Here is a 24,521-nt window from a genome sequence, read left to right as displayed (position 1 = left end):
TCTGACTGGGAACAGAGGCACACTTTGTTAGGAGTTCCATCACCATAGAAACACATACAGAACTGTGCCACACACTCTGAGTTGTCAGATATCAAAAGGATGAAAAAATCTATCCATCAACACAAAATGCCTTGCACTGACAAAATCTCAAAACCAATACATTATTACATTTACACTATACCAAAATGATGTGGACACCTGCTCGTCGAAACATCACATTCCAAAATCATGGTCATTATTATGGAGTTGGTCCCACCTTTGCTGCTATAAGAGTCTCCACTCTTCTGGGAAGGCTTTCCACTAGATGTTGGAACATTGCTGTGGGGACTTGCTTCCCTTCAGCCACAAGAACCGGTGCCCCCGCACATTGACTCTGTATCAGTACCCCCTGTATATAGTCTCGCAGTTGTTATTTTACTGCTGCTCTTTAATTACTTGTTACCTTTATCTCTTATTCTTATCTGTATTTTATTCAACTGCATTTTTGGTTAGAACACATTTCAGTGTTGTATTCAGCGCGTGTGACTAATAAAATTTGATTTGAAGAACATTAGTGAGTTCGGGGACTAATTTTGGTTGATTAGACCTGGCTCACAGTCGGCGTTCCAATTCATCCCAAAGGTGTTTGATGGAGTTGAGGTCAGGGCTCTGTGCAGGCCAGTCAAGTTCTTCCACACCGATCTCGACAAACCATTTCTGTATGGACCTCGCTTTGTGTATTGGGGCATTGTCATACTGAAACGGGAAAGGGCCTTCCACAAACTGTTGCCACAAAGTTGGAAGCACAGGATTGTCTAGAATATTTTTTGTATGTTGTAGCGTTAAGATTTCCCTTCACTGGAACTAAGGGGCCTAACCCGATCCATGAAAAACAGCCCCAGACCATTATTCCTCCTCCACCAAACTCTGCAGTTGGCACTGTGAATTGGGGCAGGTAGCGTTCTCCTGTCATTCGCCAAACTCTGATTAGTCCGTCGGACTACCAGATGGTGAAGTGCGATTCATCACTCCAGAGAACGCATTTCCGCAAAGTGCGCAAAGTGCGCAAAGTGATCTTAGGCGTGTGTGCGACTGCTCTGCCATGGAAACCCATTTCGTGAAGCTCCCGAACAGTTCTTGTTTTTCCAGAGGCAGTTTGGAACTCGGTAGTGAGTGTTGCAACCGAGGACAGATGATTTTTACGCGCTTCAGCACTCCGCGGTCCCGTTCTCTGAGCTTGTGTGGCGTACCACTTCCCAGCTTAGCCGTTGTTGCTCCTAGATGTTTCCACTTCATGATAACAGCACTTACAGTTGACCTGGGCGGCTCTAGCAGGAGAGAAATTTCACGAATTGACTTGTTGGAAAGGTGGCATCCTATGACAGTGCCACGTTGAAAGTCACTGAGCTCTTCACTGAGTATGGGATCCCCATACTTTTTAATATATAGTGTATGTTCTGAAGTCTCAAATATATGAGTTATGAGTCTGTGAAGAAAACATCTAACCACATTTGTTGAGCAAAGACCCAGACATCTGACTTCATACAAACAGACACACTGTTGTATAGAGATGCCAGAGGTGCTTTTCGGCATTAAAAAGAACAGTCAGTGTAGTGTTTCCCGGTATATCGGTACCACAGCAATATCACAGTACCAAAACACCACGATACCTATGACACCAACATTTTAGAATACCATAGTACAGTTTCATATGATACTACCAACTTTTCAGCCCTACCGATCTAAAGAACCTGCTGTCGCCTGCTATAACATGTTTATAAAGTCAGTTGTGTTTATAAATTCAGTCGAATTTAAGTAACAGCCACTGGTTTCTTCTATGGGCAGAGCCAATAATATCCACTTCATCCCCTACCAGCCCCCAAAGCCAATTTATATTTGATCCGAAAATGTGGTCGGAGGCTCCGTATGGATGGTGTGACCCATTCGCGGAGCCTTATGAGCCATGCAGAAGCCAAATTGCAGAGCTCCGTACTGCATCGATGTGCGTCTCCAAAATGTTGTAACAATGCGGAGGGCTCCGTATAGCTCCAGAATGACCGTGCAGCGCCTTTCACTGACCTGCTTCTCTCCGTCTGCTCTTCATGTGCGTCTATTCCTCTGTCGGTTTAAAAACATAATGTGGGAGTGATTGCGAGCGGGGATGCAGACCCAGATGAGTCTTCTGTTGTTAGATTTGTACATGTTTTACATTGGAGCAGCGTGAAAAGAGAGCAATGTTGATAGGCTACATTGTAACATTTCACCGCATGTTATACCCTAGAGCACAGGCCAGTCTGAGTAGACTACGCAAGTTTACTGTCCTGCAGCCTCATTGTCAGAGGGGGAAGAGTCTGTGTCACTAATTCTGTGACACAACATTATGACATGTCTTCAGGATAAGAGCTGTGAAGATGCTGACCTCCTTCTCGTCAGTCATCAACACACTAAGGGATGGTTTCCTGGACCTGGATGATGTTTAGGCCTCCTCCTAGACTCCTCCTCCTGCTCTAGACAGACCGCTTATTCCTCACCGCATACAGAGTTTTAGGAAATGGGCCAATAGTGACCTGAATCCTGACACTTCATTCCCCAAACAATGAACCTTGTAATGTTCCTAGGAACCAGACAGAGTAACCAGGTGTTAGACTGAAGAAAGGTAATAATGTAACAGAGAATAAGCCCCTATTTGGCCCGGTTCCCAAAGTGCTCACTGTAACCCGATGCTCAGACAACTTTTAGATCCCTCATCACTGTGATACATTGACCATGGAGGCAGGTAGCAGATAAACATGTTAACTACATTCCAATGTTTTTTTTTATTAAACAGTGGGAGGAAGGTTGGCATTCGTTTCTAAGCTATTATGTGATATTATAAAGGGACGGAGCATGGTTTAGACCTAGTCATTAAAATGGCATGTTATGGTTAGAAAGCACAGTGCTTCTGTCCTCTATCCTGGCTGTCTAGTGACCACCAAGCCCAGAGGAATGCAGAAGACTTCAGTTTCACAAGCTTCCCTTCCCTGGGAAGTTTAGAAGTTCCGGGTGTTTCCAGCACGCTCCACCCAAGGAGCCTTAACCCCCATGAGATTGAGTGATGGTACACATACACACGGACACCAACATGTGTGCATACACACAAACGGATGCACTCACACACACGCGCGTGCACACACACGCTCGAAGCCTCGAACACACATTCACGAGCATGCACATACATACATACATACATACATACACACAGGCATGCAGACACACATATAAACGCATGCACACACACACTCCTACCCTTACCCCTGGGAGAGAGGAATGGTTTATAGTACTCCCACCCCCTCTAATCAAGAGTGATGGTGGTGCGTGGGTCATTGAGGCCAGATGAAAGCCATTTCCTCTCTAGTCTAACCAGAGTATGTGCAGTAGGCCTTGCGGAGAGACGTCTGATGCGCCAACAAACTGAACCAAAGACAAAAAACGTATGTTTCAATTCATTCTTATCTTCATCCATAATATAATAATACCAGGCCGTGTTTCTATCTCCGCGCATGTGTTATCAGTGTTATATGAAGCTAAGTCAACGTCCCCTCAGGAAGCTGAAGCTTCAATAATAACAGAAATACTAGAATACTACATCACCTGGTGACTTCTACCTCTGACCAGCAGTGATAGAATAAGGTTCAAATCCAATAAAAGCAGTCGACACACACACACACCCACAAACCATGCACACACACACCAGTGTGAATAAGCTGAGGGGTGCAACATCTGTGTGTAATTGTTGGCTGTGATCCAGTGTTGTGGGTAAACTCTACAGGTCACTAAATGACCCAGTCTGTATGATTCTCACCTAGGGAGAGTTTCCTGCTGAATGGGAAGAGGATGTAGCTAACAAACGATCAGGGACACCGAGGGGTCATGTTAGAGAATGGAGGGTGAGGTTGTCTTTTCCTCTCTGGACTAATAATAAAGCAACTGAGGAAATAGCTATCAAGACACCACATACACACATACTTTCTCCTTTTTCCATTTCTCACACTGTGGGGTCCATGACCAGGACACACAGAGAGTGAGAGCGAGACCCATGTCTAACAGCATCAGGTCACACTGGACTGGTAGCATGAAAGATGGAGCTTCATAAAAAGGCCTTTTTTCTTTGTAAGAACGTCACTGGCCCAGCCAGTCTGGCTGAATCGGTGGACAACAGGGAATAGCTAGGCCTATTCTGACAACTCTTGGAGGAAAATGGTTTGTGCTACTTCATTATTCAAATCCAACACATTTCACCATTCAGTGTGCTTAAACGTTTGTCAAGCCAAGCTACGGCTGACTGGCCCTGTTGAATGCAGAGTCCGACCACTTGTAATCAAGCCTCATCCCCACTCAGAAACACTACCTCTATACTGTGTGTGTTCTTCTACAGGGAGAGAGTGTGTGTGCGTTCTACTTCTTTTACAGGCACATGGTGGTTCAACTGGGCTTTATCTGTATATGAGGAACACCTAGAAACTCAGCATGCACGCAAGCACAAACAGGGCTTTTTCTGTTTAGGAGGAATATCTAGAAACATAGCACGAACGCCCGTGCACACACACAGTCTGAGGATGGAACACCTGGAGACGCTGTGATTATATGAGCCGGTTGCCTTAACTACAACCCCAGTTAGCCCAGAAGTTGCCACCTTTGACCTTAGCTGCATGATCACCACAGGGTGCCCAGGCCACGTGGCAATCACACACATATGCACAAACACACACAGGGTGGGCAGTTTAACCCCAGTAAGTCGAGGGGATGTCATGGCTAATAAGCGGACATCTGGTAGAGTTACGACCATTAGTACAGCTCCGAGTCTCGGACCAAACAAACCAATGAAATCAGACTCCCTCTGTCTTAAAGTATACAAGCACTTTCATCTCCAAGATGTGAAGAAAAAGGACAAACAGAAGTTCTCTGTGTTCAGATAATGATTGATTCAAGAGGGAAGCATTGCAGAAATGAGTTGGAAGCAATGCATACATTTGTGTTGCATGTGTCCCATAATTCTACATCCTCTCATCAACTCAATTTATAGGCCTAACCCAATACTTCTCCAATTACGTTTTTTCTTCTTCATCTATTTGCATTTTATAAGGTAAATAAATTGAGAACACAATATAATTTACAACGACGATGTCGAGAAGAGTTACATTGGATTGAATTACCCAATTGGAAGCTCCACATTCAAATTCAATACCACGACACTGACAGTGACGACATAGTCTCTTGTAGCCCTTGACAGTGGAGGATGAGGGTTAAATTGTGTCGGAGGACACAGAATACCTCATTACACCACAGGGGGACTCAACATTAATGTATTACGTGCATATCCCTCCGCCTGGCTGTAGCCTCGTACCAGGAACTATATCCAGAGTGAGATGCCGTCCTAAATGACACCCTATTCCCTACATTATGCACTACTTTTGACGGGAGCCGTATGGGCCAAGAACAAAAGTAGTGCACTATAGGGAATAGAGTGCCATTTGGGACGCATATTAGCCTTCTCAATAATGCAGAGGCAGCTAACAGTCATTGTGATGGATGAGGGAGGCCTCTTATTTCACCTGAGGAAAAAAACAACTAGGTTCTTCCATGCCAAGGCTATTAGTATTATGACATAACAAGACTGATGAGAGTGCCACTCCCCCATAGTAGAATAACAGTATAGCTTAGGACATCTATTTGTATGGTGTCACCATTCTCTCAAAAGACCTTCCTTCCAACCTCATGCTTTACTTTACCACAATTGTTCAGGAACCTGAAGGCTTCTGTGATCAAATGTTTTTTTTTTTTTACAAGTTACACAAAACTGTATGGACAGAAAAAACAAGTGTCAAGACCAAACAGTTCCCATCCCACCCTCCACCACAAGACTTCCCCAACCCAAAGTTAGATTAGTGGTTCTCAATAACAGTCTTTTTAAAAAGTCATACGTTGATGAAAGAGTAAATCTGTTTATTTCAATCGCCCCATGCATGCATCCTTCAGATATTTCCATGTTTATAATGTACAGCCACTGCTGTCTGCTTAAAGATGTTTTACCTTTATTTAACTAGGCAAGTCAGTTAAGAACAAATTCTTATTTTCAATGACGGCCTAGGAACAGTGGGTTAACTGCCTGTTCAGGGGCAGAACAACAGATTTGTACCTTGTCAGTTCGGGGGTTTGAACTTGCAACCTTCCAGTTACTAGTCCAACTCTCTAACCACTACGCTACCCTGCCGCCCCAAGAATGAGGAGCCTGCCAATGTGAGGCTACAGTCCCAAAACAAATGTGGCTGCTGTTAATTCAGCCAGCCAAATACGTCGCTATTTGACAGATAAGTCTACAGTAGTGTCATCATTTAACAATAAAATGAATGGTGAACATGGTACATTTCTACCCATTATGTCAGATAGACAGGATGAGACAACAGAAAAGTCAAATCCCTGGGCACTCCCAAACCAAAACCAAACCAAACTCTGGTCCAAACCAAACTCTGGTCCAATTACTCACAATGCTACATAAGGAAAGGTCTTTCTTCCATGATGTATGTGAAGGGATAGGTTTATGAGTCTAACGCCAGTTCTAACCACTCTTCTGCTCTCAGTTGAACTCAGAAAGCTCTTTTCACAGAGCTCACTTGCTCTCTTTTTCTGACAAACATAGCTGTCCAATCATTCAATCATTCCAATAAAACCCTCTACAGTTTCTACTCTTTGTATAAAAAAATCTGTTGATGATTTCATAAGACTTGAGGCTAGCCTGAGGCTATGAGAGAGAAAGCGCGAGACAGAGAGAGATGAGTGTTACTCCAGCGTAGGAGGTCAACTCCAGTACCAGGGGGGGTCCATTCCCAGAAAGACAAAACAGAGCCTGTTCATTCTCCAGCTCACCCCCATCCCTGTTTCCTCATTCCCTTAACACATCAATCCTTCACCCTCACCACCCACTGTCTCCCTCCACTCATCCCCTCCAAACACCCCTCCTCCTCAATCAGTCACCTAAACCCCTTCATCTCCTCACCCATTCCGTTCAATGTCCTCCTCTCTCCCCTCATCCAAACAGTGGTGGAACCAGTAAACCATCAGTCTTCTGACTGATTCTCACCTTTCCCTCTCTCTGTCGCTCTCTCTGGGCTAAACTTCTCCTAAAAGTTATAATAAGAGTTATGTTACTACCAGTAGATTAGCTAAACCCACCACTGCACTGAGGTTTACTGTCATCTCGAGCTCTCAATTAGAAAAGAGATGGGACTTTGTGTTAAACAAGGGTTAGGCCATATTCAAAGAGGGTAGGGTTTTTGCGCAGTGTCTTAAGAAATGCCTAAAATAGGCTAATCAAATAGTTTGGTTAGCTGGTAACGTCATTACAAATCCTACCACCCAATTTCCTCCAGTGAATAGAATGAGAACAGCCCTCTCAGTTAGGAAAATTGCATTCTAGTCACATTCAAAACATAGGAAATTGTCTGGTTAAAAACTCCATAACAAATTATAACCCGGAAAAGGTCAGAGGGGGCATTTCCAAGTTGGAGCTGGCGTGTTGAAGTCAATGTCAAGGTCTTTCTCAGTGTCTGTTATAAAGGCATCAGGCTTATATAGTCCCTCGCTGGCCATAAAATGAAAGGACATTAATCCTGAAGGACTGGGGTTGATAGGGTGGCTCTGGTTGGCAGCCAATGGAGGACTGATTCACAGCTAACCGCCTTGTAGTGAAAAGGCAGTAAACCAACCTGCAGGGACTAATTTCCAAACAAATCACTATCGAGTAGAATCAGTCTGATCAGAAGGAAGAGAAGGGTGTGTGTGTGTGTGTGTGTTTGTGTGCACGTGTGTCTGTCAGTCTGCCTGTGTGTCACTATGCATTTATGCACGCCCATGTGTTCGTGTTTTTAGGGTGTGCATAACAATATCCTTGTCCCCCATGTGGTGAGTGTGTATGTGGGAGTTTGTTGTGAGTTGAAGCTTATTAAAAGGCGGCTACAAACTCCACTCCATTGATCTACATACATGCATGATCATAAATTGCTGACAAAATGGCGAGTTCATCCAATGAAGAGAATACACGAGCTGAAGAATACACGTCTGTTGTTCAACCTATGTGAAGCAATGATGAGGAAAGACCTTTTCAATACTTTCGGATGTCGGATGCCAGATTTGACCACTTGCATCAGCGACTTCCCCCTAACCTCTAGCACGAGAGAACTCACAGCTTGACCGTCATTGCTTCAGGAAGGCTGTCTTTGACACATTTTTTTTTTGCCAGTGGCAGCACACAGAAGTGTGCCACGCAATCTGGCATGTCCTGAAGGAGGATTTTGTTGCTTATCCCTCTGTGGCAAAAAAATGGGCTTCACCATGGTCGACGTGAACGCATAGCCGAGAGGGAGATGCAGGAATCTTTTCCCGAAGCAAGTTGAGCTCCCAACTCATTACAGGCCATCTGCCACTACCAAGGTCAGAGAGCTTGCCGGGGACCCAAACACAGAGCCTATGTTTTCGTGGAAGATGAGGCATTCCCTCTGATGGTAAATCTAATGCGACCATATCCAGGTAAGATACGCTTAATACATGTGACTGTACATATGTGAAAATTATTGCATGGACGTTGTAATTATATGCCTCACATAAATGTGATCTGGCATCCCAGTAAGAGGACGGGGGCCTATGTCCAAAGCATTGCCTGCACAGATGTTACAGTACACATTTGGCAGTGTCACGTTTTATCAAGGTGGGTGGAATCAGGCGCAGAGAGCAGGTTTCAGTGATTCGACAGCTTATTCTCCGGCGCACAAAAAACACGGTCAACCCAACATACAGGGTGAATAATCCAACACAGGATCAAAAATAGACCGGAGAAATAACACACAAATGACATGAATACAAAACAATCCCGCACAAAACAAGGGCGGGACAACCTACTACATATAAGGACGTTAATTAAACTAAAATACACACAGGTGAAACTAATAAGACAAAACCAACAGACAAACGAAAAAGGGATCGGTGGTGGCTAGTAGGACGGTGAGGACAACCGCCGAGCTCCGCCCGAACAGGCAGGAGAGCCAACTTCGGCGGAACTCGTGACAGTACCCCCCCCTGACGCGCGGCCCCTGCAGCGCGTCGCCACCGTCCTCGAGGACGACCCGGAGGACGAGCTGCTGGGCGATCTGGGTGGAGGCGGTGGAAATCTCTCAGGAGAGAAGGGTCCAAAATGTCCCCCACCGGAACCCAGCATCTCTCCTCCGGACCGTACCCCTCCCAGTCCACGAGGTACTGTAGGCCCCCCACCCGGCGTCTCAAATCCAGAATGCCCCGAACTGTGTACGCCGGGGACCCCTCGATGTCCAGAGGGAGCGGAGGGACCTCAGGCACCTCACCTTCTTGCAGGGGACCAGCCACCACCGGCCTGAGGAGAGACACATGAAACGAGGGGTTAATACGGTAATACCTAGGAAGTTGTAACCTGTAACACACCTCGTTTATTCTCCTCAGGACTTTGAACGGCCCCACACACTGCGGCCCCAGCTTCCGACAGGGCAGGCGGTGGGACAGGTTTTGGGTCGAGAGCCAGACCCTGTCCCCCGGTGCAAACACGGGGGCCTCACTGCGGTGCTGGTCAGCGCGCCTCTTCTGCCGTTCTCCCGCTAACCGTAGTGAGTCCTGAACGGCTTTCCAGGTGTCCTTGGAGCGCTGTACCCATTCCTCCACCGCAGGAACCTCGGTCTGGCTCTGATGCCATGGGGCCAGGACCGGCTGGTAACCTAACACACACTCAAAAGGGGACAAGTTAGTTGAGGAGTGGCGTAGGGAGTTCTGAGCTAGTTCAGCCCAGGGAACATACCTTGCCCACTCACCAGGCCGGTCCCGGCAATAGGACCGCAGAAACCTGCCCACATCCTGGTTTACGCGCTCCACCTGCCCATTACTCTCGGGTTGAAAACCTGAGGTTAAGCTGACCGAGACCTCCAGTCTCTCCATAAACGCCCTCCACACTCTGGACGTGAATTGGGGACCCCGATCAGAAACGATGTCCTCAGGCACCCCATAGTGCCGGAAGACATGGGTAAACAAGGCCTCCACAGTCTGCAGGGCCGTAGGGAGACCGGGCAACGGGATGAGACGACAAGACTTAGAAAACCGATCCACAACGACCAGGATCGTAGTACTTCCCTGGGACGGGGGAAGGTCGGTAAGAAAGTCCACCGATAAGTGTGTCCACGGCCGTTGTGGAACGGGGAGGGGTTGTAATTTCCCTCTAGGCAGGTGCCGAGGAGCCTTGCTCTGAGCACACACTGAGCAGGACGAGACATAAAATCTCACGTCTTTAGCCAGCGTGGGGCACCAGTATCTCCCTCTCAGACTCCGCACTGTCCTCTCGATGTCAGGATGACCCGAGGAGGGGAGAGTATGAGCCCACCGGATCAGCTTGTCCCGGACCCCCCTCGGCACGTACTGGGTCCCCACTGGACAGTTAGGGGGGGCCGGCTCTGACCGTGAGGCCTCCTCTATCTCCGCGTCCACCTCCCATACCACCGGTGCCACGAGACATGACGGTGAAATGATGGGAGTTGGCTCAACGGACCACTCCTCGGTATCACAGCGCGTCGGCTTTGGTGTTTTGGGAGCCTGGCCGGTATGAGAGGGTAAACCGGAACCTGGTAAAAAACATGGCCCATCTAGCCTGACGTGGATTTAGTCTCTTCGCTGGCCGGATATACTCGAGATTACGATGGTCAGTCCAGATGAGAAAAGGGTGTTTAGCCCCCTCAAGCCAATGTCTCCACACCTTCAGAGCCTTGACTACAGCTAACAACTCCCGGTCCCCCACATCATAGTTTCGCTCCGCTGGGCTGAGCTTGCTCGAAAAGAAAGCACACGGGCGAAGCTTGGGTGGCACGCCCGAGCGTTGGGACAGCACGGCTCCGACCCCAGCCTCGGACGCATCCACCTCCACTATGAACGCTAAAGAGGGGTCCGGATGCGCCAACACGGGCGCATTGGTGAACAGCTCCTTCAAACGACTGAAGGCTCTGCCCGCCTCTGCTGACCAGCGCAAGCGCACCGGTCCTCCCTTCAGCAGTGAGGTGATGGGAGCAGCCACCTGACCAAAACCCCGGATAAACCTCCGGTAGTAATTGGCAAACCCTAAAAACCGCTGCACCTCTTTCACCGTGGTCGGAGTCGGCCAATTACGCACGGCTGTAACGCGGTCATCCTCCATCACCACCCTGGAGGTGGAAATACGATATCCCAGGAAGGAAACGGACTGTTTGAAAAAGTCACATTTCTCCGCCTTGCAATACAGGTCATGCTCCAGCAGTCGCCCAAGTACCTTACGCACCAGAGACACATGCGCCGCGCGTGTGGCAGAATAGATCAAGATGTCGTCGATGTACACTACCACTCCCTGCCCGAGCAGGTCTCGGAGAATCTCATCTACGAAGGATTGGAAGACGGCTGGAGCATTCTTCAACCCATATGGCATGACGCGGTACTCATAATGACCCGATGTAGTACTAAATGCGGTTTTCCACTCATCTCCTCCCCGGATACGCACCAGATTATACGCGCTCCTCAGGTCCAGTTTTGTGAAGAAGCGCGCCCCGTGAAATGATTCCACCGCCGTAGCGATGAGAGGTAGTGGGTAACTAAACCCCACTGTGATGGAATTTAGACCTCTATAATCAATGCACGGACGCAGACCTCCATCCTTCTTCTTCACAAAAAAGAAGCTCGAGGAGACGGGTGATGCGGAGGGCCGAATGTACCCCTGTCCCAGCGATTCAGCAACATATGTTTCCATCGCTACCGTCTCCTCCTGGGACAATGGATACACGTGACTCCTAGGAAGTGCAGCGTTCTCCAGAAGGTTTATCACGCAGTCCTCTCGACGATGAGGTGGTAATTGGGTCGCCTTCTTTTTACTGAAGGCGATAGCCAAATCGGCATATTCAGAGGGAATGCGCACGGTGGAAACTTGGTCTGGACCGAGTCTCCACCGTAGTCGCACCAACGGCAACTCCTATACACCTATCTGAACACTCCTCTGACCACCCCTTAAGAGCCCCCTGTCGCCAGGAAATCACCGGGTTGTGTTGAGCTAACCAGGGAACCCCCAACACCACTGGAAACGCAGGTGAATCTATAAGGAACAGACTAATCTGCTCCTTATGATCCCCCTGTGTTACCATGTCCAGCGGCACCGTAGCCTCCCTAATTACTCCTGACCCTAATGGTCGGCTATCTAAGGAGTGCACGGGGAAAGGTAGGTCTAACGACACCAGGGGAATCCCTAGCCTTAGCGCAAGCCCACGATCCATAAAATTCCCAGCTGCGCCTGAATCGACTAGCGCCTTATGCTGTAGAGAGGGAAAAAACCCAGGGAAAGAAGTCAATACATACACATGACCGACAGGAAGCTCTGAGTGAGTCTGGTTATTACTCACCTGGGGTGATCGAGCAGTGCTCCGCCTGTCCTCCCGACTCCCAGACGAGTTCCTCCAGCACCGGTCGGACGTGTGCCCTCGTCGACCACAACTGGTGCAGGAGGACACTCCTCCTCCGGTCCCCCTCGAAGCCGCCCCTCCTAATTCCATAGGGATAGGGGCAGGAGGGCTGGGAAGTGGAAACGACAGGGCCTGATCCGAACGCCCGCGGGCAGCCAGCAGGTTGTCGAGACGGATAGCCAAGTCAATGAGCTCATCCAGTGTGCATGTGGTGTCCCGACATGCCAGCTCCCTGCGGACGTCCTCCCTGAGACTGCATCTGAAATGATCGATTAAGGCCCTGTCGTTCCATCCTGCTCCTGCGGCCAAGGTCCTGAACTCCAGAGCAAAGTCCTGTACGTTCCTCGTCTCCTGACGCAGGTGGAACAGCCGTTCACCCGCCGCCCGACCCTCTGGTGGATGGTAAAAAACAGCTCGGAATCGGCGGGTGAACTCTGGGTAATTATCCCTCGCCGAGTCTGGACCATTCCACACTGCGTTGGCCCACTCGAGGGCTCGCCCAGTCAAGCAGGAGACGAGGGCGCTCACGCTCTCCTCTCCGGAGGGAGCAGGACGCACGGTAGCCAGGTATAGTTCCAGTTGAAGGAGGAAACCCTGGCACCCAGCCGCCGTTCCGTCATACTCCCGTGGGAGTGTCAGCCGAAGTGCCCCGGAGCCAGATGTGTTCGCAGGAACAGGAGGTGCTGGAGAAGGGGGTGCTAGAGATGAGGTGGGAAGGCCACTCCTCTCCCATCGATCCATCCTCTCCATCATTTGGTCCATGGCAGAACCAATCCGGTGAAGCACACTGGTGTGATGGAGGACCCTCTCTTCCATCGATGGGAGAGGAGACGCGGCTGCTCCTGCTGATTCCATGGTGGTGCGGGATTCTGTCACGTTTTATCAAGGTGGGTGGAATCAGGCGCAGAGAGCAGGTTTCAGTGATTCGACAGTTTATTCTCCGGCGCACAAAAAACACGGTCAACCCAACATACAGCGTGAATAATCCAACACAGGATCAAAAATAGACTGGAGAAATAACACACAAGTACTACACCAAATGACATGAATACAAAACAATCCCGCACAAAACAAGGGCGGGACAACCTACTACATATAAGGATGTTAATTAAACTAAAATACACACAGGTGAAACTAATAAGACAAAACCAACAGACAAACGAAAAAGGGATCGGTGGTGGCTAGTAGGACGGTGACGACGACCGCAGAGCTCCGCCCGAACAGGCAGGAGAGCCAACTTCGGCGGAAGTCGTGACAGGCAGCCTTCATGTTCCTGTTCAAAACTAATAGAAAAGCTTATTTTATTCAAAGATTCTTCTGGCTTTAATGGCGCCAAGAAGATCTACAACTATCACCATTCAATAGCCAGAAGAATTTCAGAGAACTGCTTTGGGGATCCTTGCTGCAAGATGGAGGATCCTGAGACGAGCCCTTGAGGTTGCCCCAGCTGTTCAAGTGCCTTTTCAGGATGCTGCGATCACGTGTGCAGCCTACAGTAAATGTTGGAGTGTGGTTTGGAAAAAGTGTGCACATACACTAAGTGTACAAAACATTAGGAACACCTTCAGAACAGTCGCTATTCGTCGGGGCATGGACTACAAGGTGTTGAAAGCGTTCCACAGCGATGCTGTCCCATGTTTATTCTAATGCTTCCCACAGTTGTGTCAAGTTGGCTGGATGTCCTTTGGGTGGTAGACCATTCTTGATACACAGCAGTGTTGCAGTTCTTGACATAAACCGGTGCGCCTGGCACCTACTACCCTACCCCATTCAAAGGCACTTGAATATTTTGTCTTGCCCATTTACCCTCTGAAGGGCACACATACACAATACATGTCTCAATTGTCTCAAGTCTTACAAATCCTTTTTTAACCTGTCTTCTCCCCTTTATCGACACTGATTGAAAAGTTGTCTGGACTACGAGGGACCTCCGCCGACGACTCAATCTGCACCCATCGCATCATTATCCATAACAAACAGGGTAGGCAGGGGTATTAAGGGTGTGCAACATTTATGTTCTGTTAAATAAATAACATTTTTTAGCAAAGAGTTTTTAGCAAAGATCTTTATCGAAAACGTGTTGCGATTGGCGCTCTGGATTTTCTACACTGCATTTTTAAAACAAAAATAGCAGAGATGTGCTTTAGAAATAGCAACTTGGATTAACTATGACGATGTTTGCCTTTCCGTGCTTTGTATAGCCTACTACTGAATATGGTGCAAATGTATGCTCAGATATGTCAACTTCATGTGAAGAAGCACAATGATTTTCGGCACCTAAACAGGTAAAATTATTTGTCCGCTGGGCATTTCATGAGTCGAATTTATCCCATTTTCTATCAGACATATGAGGATGAATATTACATATCATGTAAGGATATCTATTGAAATTATGAAAAAATAAATAAATACGGATACATAAATGATTAGGTGATGACTACTGATATGATACATTTCTGAAACTATATGTAAAAATAATTAATTATAATTATAAAGGCTTAGATATGTCAGCATGTTGACACATACCCTTTCCAGAGTTAGAATATTAGACAAATATGTAAGCGGGTGCACACGCATCAGATGTGTGTCTTGAAAATATCTCACCTCAGATATCTCCCTGGACTCATATGGTTTTGCAACTCCGGGAGAAGAGGAATAGCAGAGCGGCATGCACAACTGCGTATGGGCTCATCTGGAAAAGAGAGGCTATGTGTAGCTAAAGAAGCAAATTCATATCAACCCATCATGTGTTTGTCACGTTCTGACCTTTATTTCCGTTGTTTTGTATTTATTTAGTATGGTCAGGGCGTGAGTTGGGTGGGCAGTCTATGTTTGATTTTCTATGATTTGGGATTTCTATGTTTCGGCCTAGTATGGTTCTCAATCAGAGGCAGGTGTCATTAGTTGTCTCTGATTGAGAATCATACTTAGGTAGCCTGGGTTGCACTGTTTGTTTGTGGGTGATTGTCTATGTTAGTGGCTTGTGTCAGCACAGGTCTCATTTGACAGTGTTGGTTAAATAGTAAGCCCAATGTTGCAGTAATGTATCATCACCAGCCAATGTGATCACACTATCGCACGCTTTCTCTCCTATCAAACACCCACCAGTTATTTTGGCTGAAGACAGATAGCCTACTAGCAATTTGTAGTTGCATGCATATTAACCCCTCATTTTCTTAGCTAAATAAGGGCCTTTAAATATTTACCTGTTAAGTCAGGGGGAAAAAATGAAATGGCAGTGTGCATTAGAAGCCATTGCGTGTCCCATATGGACCCAATATGCATAAATGTATACAAAATATATAGAGACCGGTTCAGAACGGATCCAAGGACAACTAGACCCGTTCCATATATATCTGATCGGATTCAGACTGGTCCGATCCAAGTGAGGGAAGCAGCAGAAAGTACATTTTTAAGCTACTTTATTAACCGGAGCTGATAAAGCGTGATGGGAGAAGAGGTAGAGAGAGGTGACTCTTTAGCAGGGGCTGTAGGCCACTGTGAGTGTGAGCAAGTGACATGGGGAACAAGGAGGGATAGACAGCAACTAACCAACCCGACTCACGCCATAGTAGACTAATAGCTGCCATAGCTAGGTTATTTATTATCCAATATGAATATGTAGTAGCTACCTGTCTTGAACGCATCAAACCGGGAGAAGCTAGTTAAGCTAGCTAGCTAGGCCTACAGCTACAAACAACAACTCAGAATATAAAGTAGCGACCTACCTGTTAGGCTACAGCGACCAAGAGCTATCATTCTTTTTCTTTTAATTCCATCATTTTAATTTCATCTTCCATTGATTAGATATTTCCTAACTTTTGCCCCACATGAAGGCTCTATGACTGTAACAACTGCTCTCACGTGGCGCATCTCAGTGCAAGAGGCGATACTACAGTCCCTGGTTCGAATTCAGGCTGAATCACATCCGGCCGTGATTGGGAGTCCCAAAGGGCGGCGCACATTTGGCCCAGCGTCGTCCGGGTTTGGCCGTCATTGTAAATAAAAATATGTTCTTAACTGACTTTCCTAGTTAAATAAAGATTAAATTATTTAAAAAATTAAATTCCTCTTTGATGACTTATGATTGGACGACAACAACAACACTGTGAAAAGCAAAGAGCAGCAACATAAATAACAATTTCTCTCTCTCTCCATCTCTACTGTTAGCAGTCACGTTTGGATCTGTATAGGTCCTTCCGAACAAGTCAGTTAAAATTACACATACAGAGAAGCGTGACAATCAGATCAGATCCGACTCATGACATAAATTAGAATTCTGCATCTGGACCTGCTCAGGTCCCAGATATTCGGGTACAGGTGGATCCGTGAAGACCTCTAGTGTGCGTTCCCCGGGCTAGGTGCCATAGAATTTCAGTGACAATAGACGAGAACAGCACAAGGACAGAACTACATACATTTCAACCATTTCCTTTAAACTTTGAGAGTGATAAGGACAAGTTTAATGTCAGACAACAACAGAATGTTCATTTATTTAATGCGTGCCAAAGCTGGTAAAAGGGGAAGTTTTATACTGAGGCATTGGCAGGACGTTTAAACATATTAGCATATTCATGCCTCAGTTGGCCAAAATAAAAGTACAGGCGTTGTTACTGGCAATACCATTAAGATATACAGAAAAAGGCGGCAAAAAGTTTACATGGTAAAGTTGGTAGATTTTCGTCATGGTATGTATGACAGGGATATTTCTCTCTATTTATGTCCTATAACCTGATCATACCATAATTGGGTCCACACAGAGGTGTCATTTACACTTACTATACAACCCATGAGATCATGTCATACATATATGGATGTTCAAAACACCATGCACAATATAGCTGCCTGAAACTGATTAAAAAATATATAGCTTTCTGAAAGTAATAAGAGAGAGAGAAGCCTATTTAAGGTTGTACAGAAATTTGTAAACAGGCTTTGACAAACATACAGAATGTTTCAACGTGAAAGATGACACTGATTGGTCAGTCAAAAGTCTGCAGTAGACTACCAGACAATGTTTATTAGCAAGCGGACGTTTATTGGACATCATGGCTGAAGCTTTGTGACAAATACAATAGATAGTTTACCAATCACATAAATTAAACAGGCAGGGTACCCATAGCATTGTGAAGTAGGGGTGCTGAGGGTGCTGCAGCACCCCCTAAAAAATAAGAATAAAAATATATTTATGCAATGCTAGGGTTGTGGGCACGCCCGGCACACTCATTAGGCGTCCGCCGCCTATGGTGGCAGGTTGACGAGGGCGGCATTTTCTGAGCTAAACTGACCAAGACACACCTCCAACAACAACACATAAAACCTCACACAATTCTGTCCCAAAACAATGACAATTTCTCAACCAGTGGCATAAGGGCTTTTTAGGTGAGCGTAGATTCCGCCCTGTGATTAGCAGTGCCCACTTTGTCAAAAGAAGTGCAAAATATTGTCCATTCTCAGCATGCCTCTTCGGGGTGCTGATGGAGAGACGCATCGCTGTGGTGCTCCAGCAACGTTCCGTCAAAAAGATCATCCAACATAAATCATGTAGCAGATATAGGATATGGTAGAAAGAGTATGTGGCCTTTTTTGTAGCCTACAGGCTGGAGATAAAATGTATGACAATGTAATGAAATAGCCAAACATCAAATAGCCTAACCTAAATGGTGCCCAATCAACAACAAAAAATGTGCTGTCATGTTCCCACTGTGGAAACACATTGCAAATAGGCTCACAATAACTCCTGATTAAGTTGGGTAAGTATATAAGTATTTTCAACTTTCATTCAGAACCAAAATTGAACCTAACTTCAACGTCTGGAAAATATGTTTTTTACACGTCTTTTCAACATCATTTTGCTTACTGGGGATATTTTTGTTTTGCGGGGCAGCATTTTTTAGTCTCGTTTAAGGAGGCAGAACAGCAAAGACCAGCCCTGGTTGTGGGTTCAATTCCCACTGTGGACCAATACGAAAAAGGAATGAACAGACCATTTCAGTTTTCACATAAAAATAAGTTCCATTTGCAAAGTATTTTAAGAAACTGGAAAGCATATATCATGCAAGTATTTTTATATTCCACAAGTATTATCAGAATAACTGTTTTGTACAGATAATTATCAGTCATGTACAAATGCTGTTAAACAGTCAAATACATTTAGTTTTTTTAAAGTCACACTGGGCCTTTATTAGTCCTGTATTAGAAACCAATATATATATATCTGCAGGGCGGCCAATTTTTTTATGCATCCCCCAGTCGGGAAAAGAATCGCAGCATCCCCGCCCCCAAACTTCATGCAGCAATGAGGGTACCCAACTAAAGGTAGTTAGCGCCTATTGATTTTTTTCTTTAGCGCCTATTGATGAATGCATCTACTTCCTGGGAAATTGTATTAATAGCCCTGACGCTTGCTGTAAACATGAACACGCAACGCTTGCTGTACAGTTTTTTAAACATAAGGAACATATCTTTCATATCATCAGAAATCATTTTCACACAAAAAAATACGAGTTCGACTACCATTATGAAAGCGGAATAATTAGCTTACACACACCTGTGTGTAAGCTAACTCGAGAAGTGTCGTTTGGTCAAATGGAGGCACCCATAGCTGTATGGAACTGTGCAAAACTGTTACAGTAAGTGTATTTTGCGTGATCTATTGTTGTCTTTACCTTCTTGCCCTTTGTTCTGTTGTTTGTGCCATGTTGTGTTGCTGCCATGCTGTGTTATGTCTTGCTGCCATGCTATGTTGTTGTCTTAGTTCTCTCTTGTCGTGATTGTGTGTTGTTCTATATTTTTATTTTTATTCCCAGCCCCGTCCCCGCAGGAGGCTTTTTGCCTTTTGGTAGGCCATCATTGTAAATATGAATGTGTTCTTAATTAACTGACCTGTCTAGTTAAATAAAATAAAAATATTTTAAGGATTCTTTCTCGTTGATGAAAGTGCCACATACTGTATGCTTCGAAAGGCGTATCGCAAGCGATGATTATTGACGTTTCGAAACATTAAAACACAGCTTCGGGATTGTAGTTCACATGAGCCAGTCGTGGGAGAAATAATCGCTGAAACTGTAGGGAGAAGGCAGAATACCGCCTGTTGATCACTCGCCCATTGACAGTTGCTCAGGCTTTTATTTTCATTAGCCTACATCCAACACATTTTCTCTCTCGAGGCTGAGTGCTGTGTAAACAAAGTATTTCCCAAAGAGTCCCTATATAAATTCTGGAGAGTGGGGACTCAAGTCAATACTTATCAATGGGGTTAGATCATTTTCGTATGGAAGAAAATCATCATTTATTGTGCGCCATGATGGCAATGGCCATTCATATATATATATGAATATATATGCACAGGCAACATGTTCTCATATGTAATCTAAAAATAATCAAACAAAGTATAAATAGTAATGGTAGAATAATAATTCCGGCACATACCCACTGCTTTGATGACAAACCCTTTGGGTGACCTCAGCGCTCTGCGCATCCAAGCTTCCCTCAACACCTCTAGGTTGTTGGCATTCCCATGGACGAACAGAACCAAATTCTCCATCCATCCGTGGAAATAAACTTCAGCTACTGCTTTCACAAGTCTTTTGTTCCAAAAACTGCGCAGATTTTGCGCTTTGAAATCCGTAAAAATCTCCTGACCAATCGCACTGTTCACGTTGTATTTCCCTCCACCCGTGATTATCGAGCTCTCCTCTTCCTTGCAGAAGACCAGCGCGAGCGAGGCGGTCGACAGTTGGACGATCCGCTGTTGTTGTGACATTTTTGTTATCGCCGATTCGCTCGATTCTAGGAGAAATATCATGCCACAGACATCATCACACAACGAAGCACGTATTTCCCACCCTAAATACCCTTGGAACGCTAGAATTTGTAAAACATTCCGACAGTGTCCGTCAGAGCTGTGCCAAGTGATCTGAGCGGAGCGCAGACTGTGTGTGGTAGTTTCTCCTGCTTCCAAGGTAACCAGTGGTGAATCTGGCAGAGAAGGCGGAGGGATCAGCTAGTTGTGACAGGGCCAATAAAAGTAGTCTTAGGTTGGCTATTGAAGTGCAATTCAACTGGAACTTGACAGACAGGTGCGAGTCTCGATTTTTACCTATATACTGTCTATGGCTTTTACGCATTGGCATAATAATAATGCGCATATTATGTAGGCTAAGGCTGTCCTTACACAAGAGAGCACTCTAAAGCCAAATACACTTGCCATGTTGCCTATAATACACCTCTTACAATGTAATTATTTAACACATGTTACACAATAGCACATTAATGTCTAATAAGAGCTGGTATCAAAATCATATTCTGGATGACATTGAAATTGGGCCTACCAAGGGGTTTTTCTGAAGTCAATAATATTCAACAGTTCTTAGTCATTTAATTGTGTAGGCTCCATAATAATATCATGAATGCAAGACTTTATGCAAGAAGAGATATGTACAAATGCCCTTGCTCACAGAACACATAACACAGATCTTGTTTGTTCAGAATACATCAGTAGCGCAGGGTAAGGTTTGGCAGCAGACCAGCTCCAATGCTTCCTTGTAAAACACTTGGTTCCTGTTCAAGGTTTTTCTTATAAATGGTTGCTACATCAGAAAGAACATGGGATAGTTCAGAGCCAGGCTTGAAAGCAACTTTTGTTGAAGGCTAGGTCCTCTACATAAGAATAAACTCACTAGACTGTGCTGCTCGGAGGTTACTTGCTTCCAACAGACAAATAATTTGATTCCGATAAGAACATTTTTGCAAAATGGTGCCATAGTTCTTTAGTTTTGCTACATGGAACGTACATGCAATGCCACAGGTTGCAAGAAAAACTAACTCAGTGGCTCTAATAAAAGTTTGGTAACCACTGCCCTATATAGATACTGTAGCTACAATGTAAACCATTCCCTCCCAAATGCTTTTACTACAGACACCCCCATTAGGCCAGGCTTAGGCCAGTCTCCAACTTTAAGCAGGCCCAGTCAGAGCCACAGATAGACAGATATTATATCAGTCTTAGAGAGCCCCTAAGGTCTGTCTATAGTTTCAGGGGCACTCAGAGCCCTGTAGAAGTAAAGGGGCCACCCTGACTAGCGTTGGTATTAAGCTCAGTGCTGGAACAGGATATTGTGTTTCCTCTGTACATGAAAAGGATACATCACCCAAGCTTCACTTGATGAATTACGTGCTGTGTTTTACCCGCGGAGGAGGAAGGGGATGTGAGGGGAGGGGAGAGGAGTGCAGTTACAAGGCAAAGGCATATGGGGTTGGCAGAGATATATTTTGTGGTGGCCTATACCAGAAAACTTATGCCTACTTTTGCTAACGCTTTATTTTACTGTCTGTTGTTCACCTAGTTTCCAGCATTCGACAACTTCTTTATTACCTGAAAATATAGACACTCCATATCATTCCTTCTGCAGCCTTGGGGGCAGTGTGGTCGCTTGGTTCCTTGATCTGATCTACGCTATATAGGCTATTCATCAAAGTAGCGTATTTTGCATTAATAACCAAATATAATCTCAGCAACTGTTCAAACAGTACATTTTTTTTGCAGTTTTACTTTAGTGCCTTATTGCAAACAGAATGCCCTTTTTTGCGAGGCATTGGAGAACCTCCCTGGTCTTTGTGGTTGAATCTGTTTGAAATTCACTTCACTGCTCGACTGGGGGACCTTACAATTATCTGTATGTGTGGGGTACAGAGATGAGGTAGTCATGTTAAACACTATTATTGCACACAGTGTGAGTCCACGCAACTTATTATGACACTTGTTAAGCACATATTTACTCCTGAACTTATTTAAGCTTGCCATAACAAAGGGATTGAATACTTATTGACTCAAGACATTTCAGCTTTTCATTTTAAATGTATTTGTAAACATTTCAAAAACATAATTCAACTTTGACATTATGGGGTATTGTTTGTTGGCTAGTGACACAATCTCATTTTTATCCATTTTAAATTCAGGCTGTAACAACATGTGGAAAAAGTCAAGGGGTGTGAATACTTTCTGAAGGCACTGTAGTTGGCAGACTGTGGGTAACTTTGTGGGAAGGTAACAATGGTAGTTGGGAGCCCCTCCAGACTAGTATTTAGAATGTGAGGGGCCTTTGCCCCTAGATGTTTAGTCTACTGGTGAAACTGATTACCACAACGCATACTTCAGCAAGTTACTATAATTATATGAAATTCTGCACTCCTCTCCCATGATTTCATTTTGTCTGCATGCGCGTTTGTGTGTGTGTGTGTGCGCGCGTGCGTATGTGCACACGTGTAGCTTTGAAACAATTTTACCTGAGGCAGTATCAGATGTCTCTTTAGGTTTGTGTATGTCAGATATCCCTGATTTTATTATACTGTATGTTTCCAATCAGATATATCAATGAAGTGAATGTTTAAACAAGACGACTGAATTTCCCCCTGCATGCCAATACATCGGTTACTACTACAGCAGCTCTGGCTTTGGGACAGATTCGGACTAAACCCCAGAAATACTTTCCCGAATTCCCTATTCCTCCCTGGCCAAGAATAGCATGATTCATTCTAAAACCACTGTAGGACTCAACAGATATGGAACACCCTCCCACAAAACCGTAGCCATACTGAGACACTCAAGTGCGAGCCAAGCCAAAATGGTACCCAGTGCATTCCTTTTGGCCATAGCCTACTACCCTACTTTAGTCCAGAGTAAAGTAGTGCACTACATCGGAAATGGGGAGTCTACTGTCAGCCTATTGTTGATTGGAATCCTTTATTCCAAATCTCTCCAAGCTGTTTGGGTTGTCTCAGGAATCAGGATGTTACCATAGTGACCCAGCCCTTGTCAGGGGCAGTAGAATTGGAATCAGCCATAGAAGAGAAGGGGTCAGGCCAAATGAGGTCAGGGTGATCATTAGAAAGTCTGGTGTGAGCAATTCATTCTCCTGCCTTCCAATACTGCTGTCAAAGACCACAATAGATATCTGGATATGTCTGTCTGAGGGGCTTGAGTTTTTCCTGGTCAGCTCCCATGGTCAGGAAAGACTCCTGGCCCTATACTCGGTCTTTCCATTCCTAACCAGTCAGAACAGAGATTCATAATGTCTTTAATACATCTATGTACACCAAAGAAGAAAAAAACCCGCAACATGCAACAATTTCTAAGATTTTACTGAGTTACAGTTCATATAAGGAAATCAGTCAATTTAAATAAATCTATAGATTAAGGCCTAATGAATATCACACGACTGGGAATACAGATATGCATCTGACGGTCACAGATACCTTAAAAAAAAGGAATTGGATCAGAAAACCAGTCAGTATCAGGTGTAATCACAATTTGCCTCATGCAGCGCGACACATATTTCACATAGTTTGGTTCAGGCTGTTGATTGTGGCCTGTGGAATGTTGTCCCACTCCCCTTCAATGGCTGTGCATAGTTGCTGGATATTGGCAGGAACGGGAACACGCTGTCATACACGTCAATCCAGAGCATCCCACACATGCTCAATGGGTGACATGTCGGGTGAGGATGCAGGCCAAGGATAAACTGAGACATTTTCAGCTTCCAGTAATTGTGTACAGATCCTTGCGACATGCAGCATTATCATACTGAAACATGGCACGGCATATACCATAGCCCATACCATAACCTCACTGCCACCATGTTGCACTCTGGTCACAACTTTGACATCACTGAACCACTTGGCATATGCCTGATACAGTTGAAACCGGGATTCATCCGTGAAGGGCACACTTCTCCAGTGCCAGTGGCCATCGAAGGTGAGCATTTGCCCACTGAAGTCGGTTATAAACGTCAAACAGCAGTCAGATTAAGACCCTGGTGAGGACGACGAGCACGCAGATAAGCTTCCCTGAGACGGTTTCTGACATTTTGAGCAGAAAGTCTTTGGTTATAAAAACTGATTGGCACAGACGCCTCACAAGTCCTCAACTGGCATCTTCATTACATAGTATCCGCAAAACACCAGTCTCAACATCAACAGTGAAGAGACGACTCCGGGATGCTGACCTTCTAGGCAGAGTTCCCC

The 24,521-nt window shown here is 45.4% G+C and overlaps 1 protein-coding gene across 1 annotated transcript in view; it reads right to left on the bottom strand.

Moving 5' to 3' along the window:
- The window catches only part of LOC110502647 (uncharacterized), a 53,207-nt gene extending 29,902 nt beyond the window's left edge, over positions 1–23,305 (bottom strand). The window contains exon 1 of the mRNA XM_021580855.3: positions 19,929–23,305. Coding sequence (XP_021436530.3) covers positions 19,929–20,304 — 376 coding nt within the window. The 5' untranslated portion in view covers positions 20,305–23,305. The remainder of the gene's footprint in view (positions 1–19,928) is intronic.
- Positions 23,306–24,521: the final 1,216 nt, after the last annotated feature.

This window comes from Oncorhynchus mykiss, chromosome 23 (assembly GCF_057628025.1).
Source record: "Oncorhynchus mykiss isolate SJ-2025 chromosome 23, ASM5762802v1, whole genome shotgun sequence".
NCBI lineage: Eukaryota > Metazoa > Chordata > Actinopteri > Salmoniformes > Salmonidae > Oncorhynchus > Oncorhynchus mykiss.
Note: the sequence above shows the minus strand (reverse complement) of the source record. Positions and strands in the feature narration are given on the sequence as shown.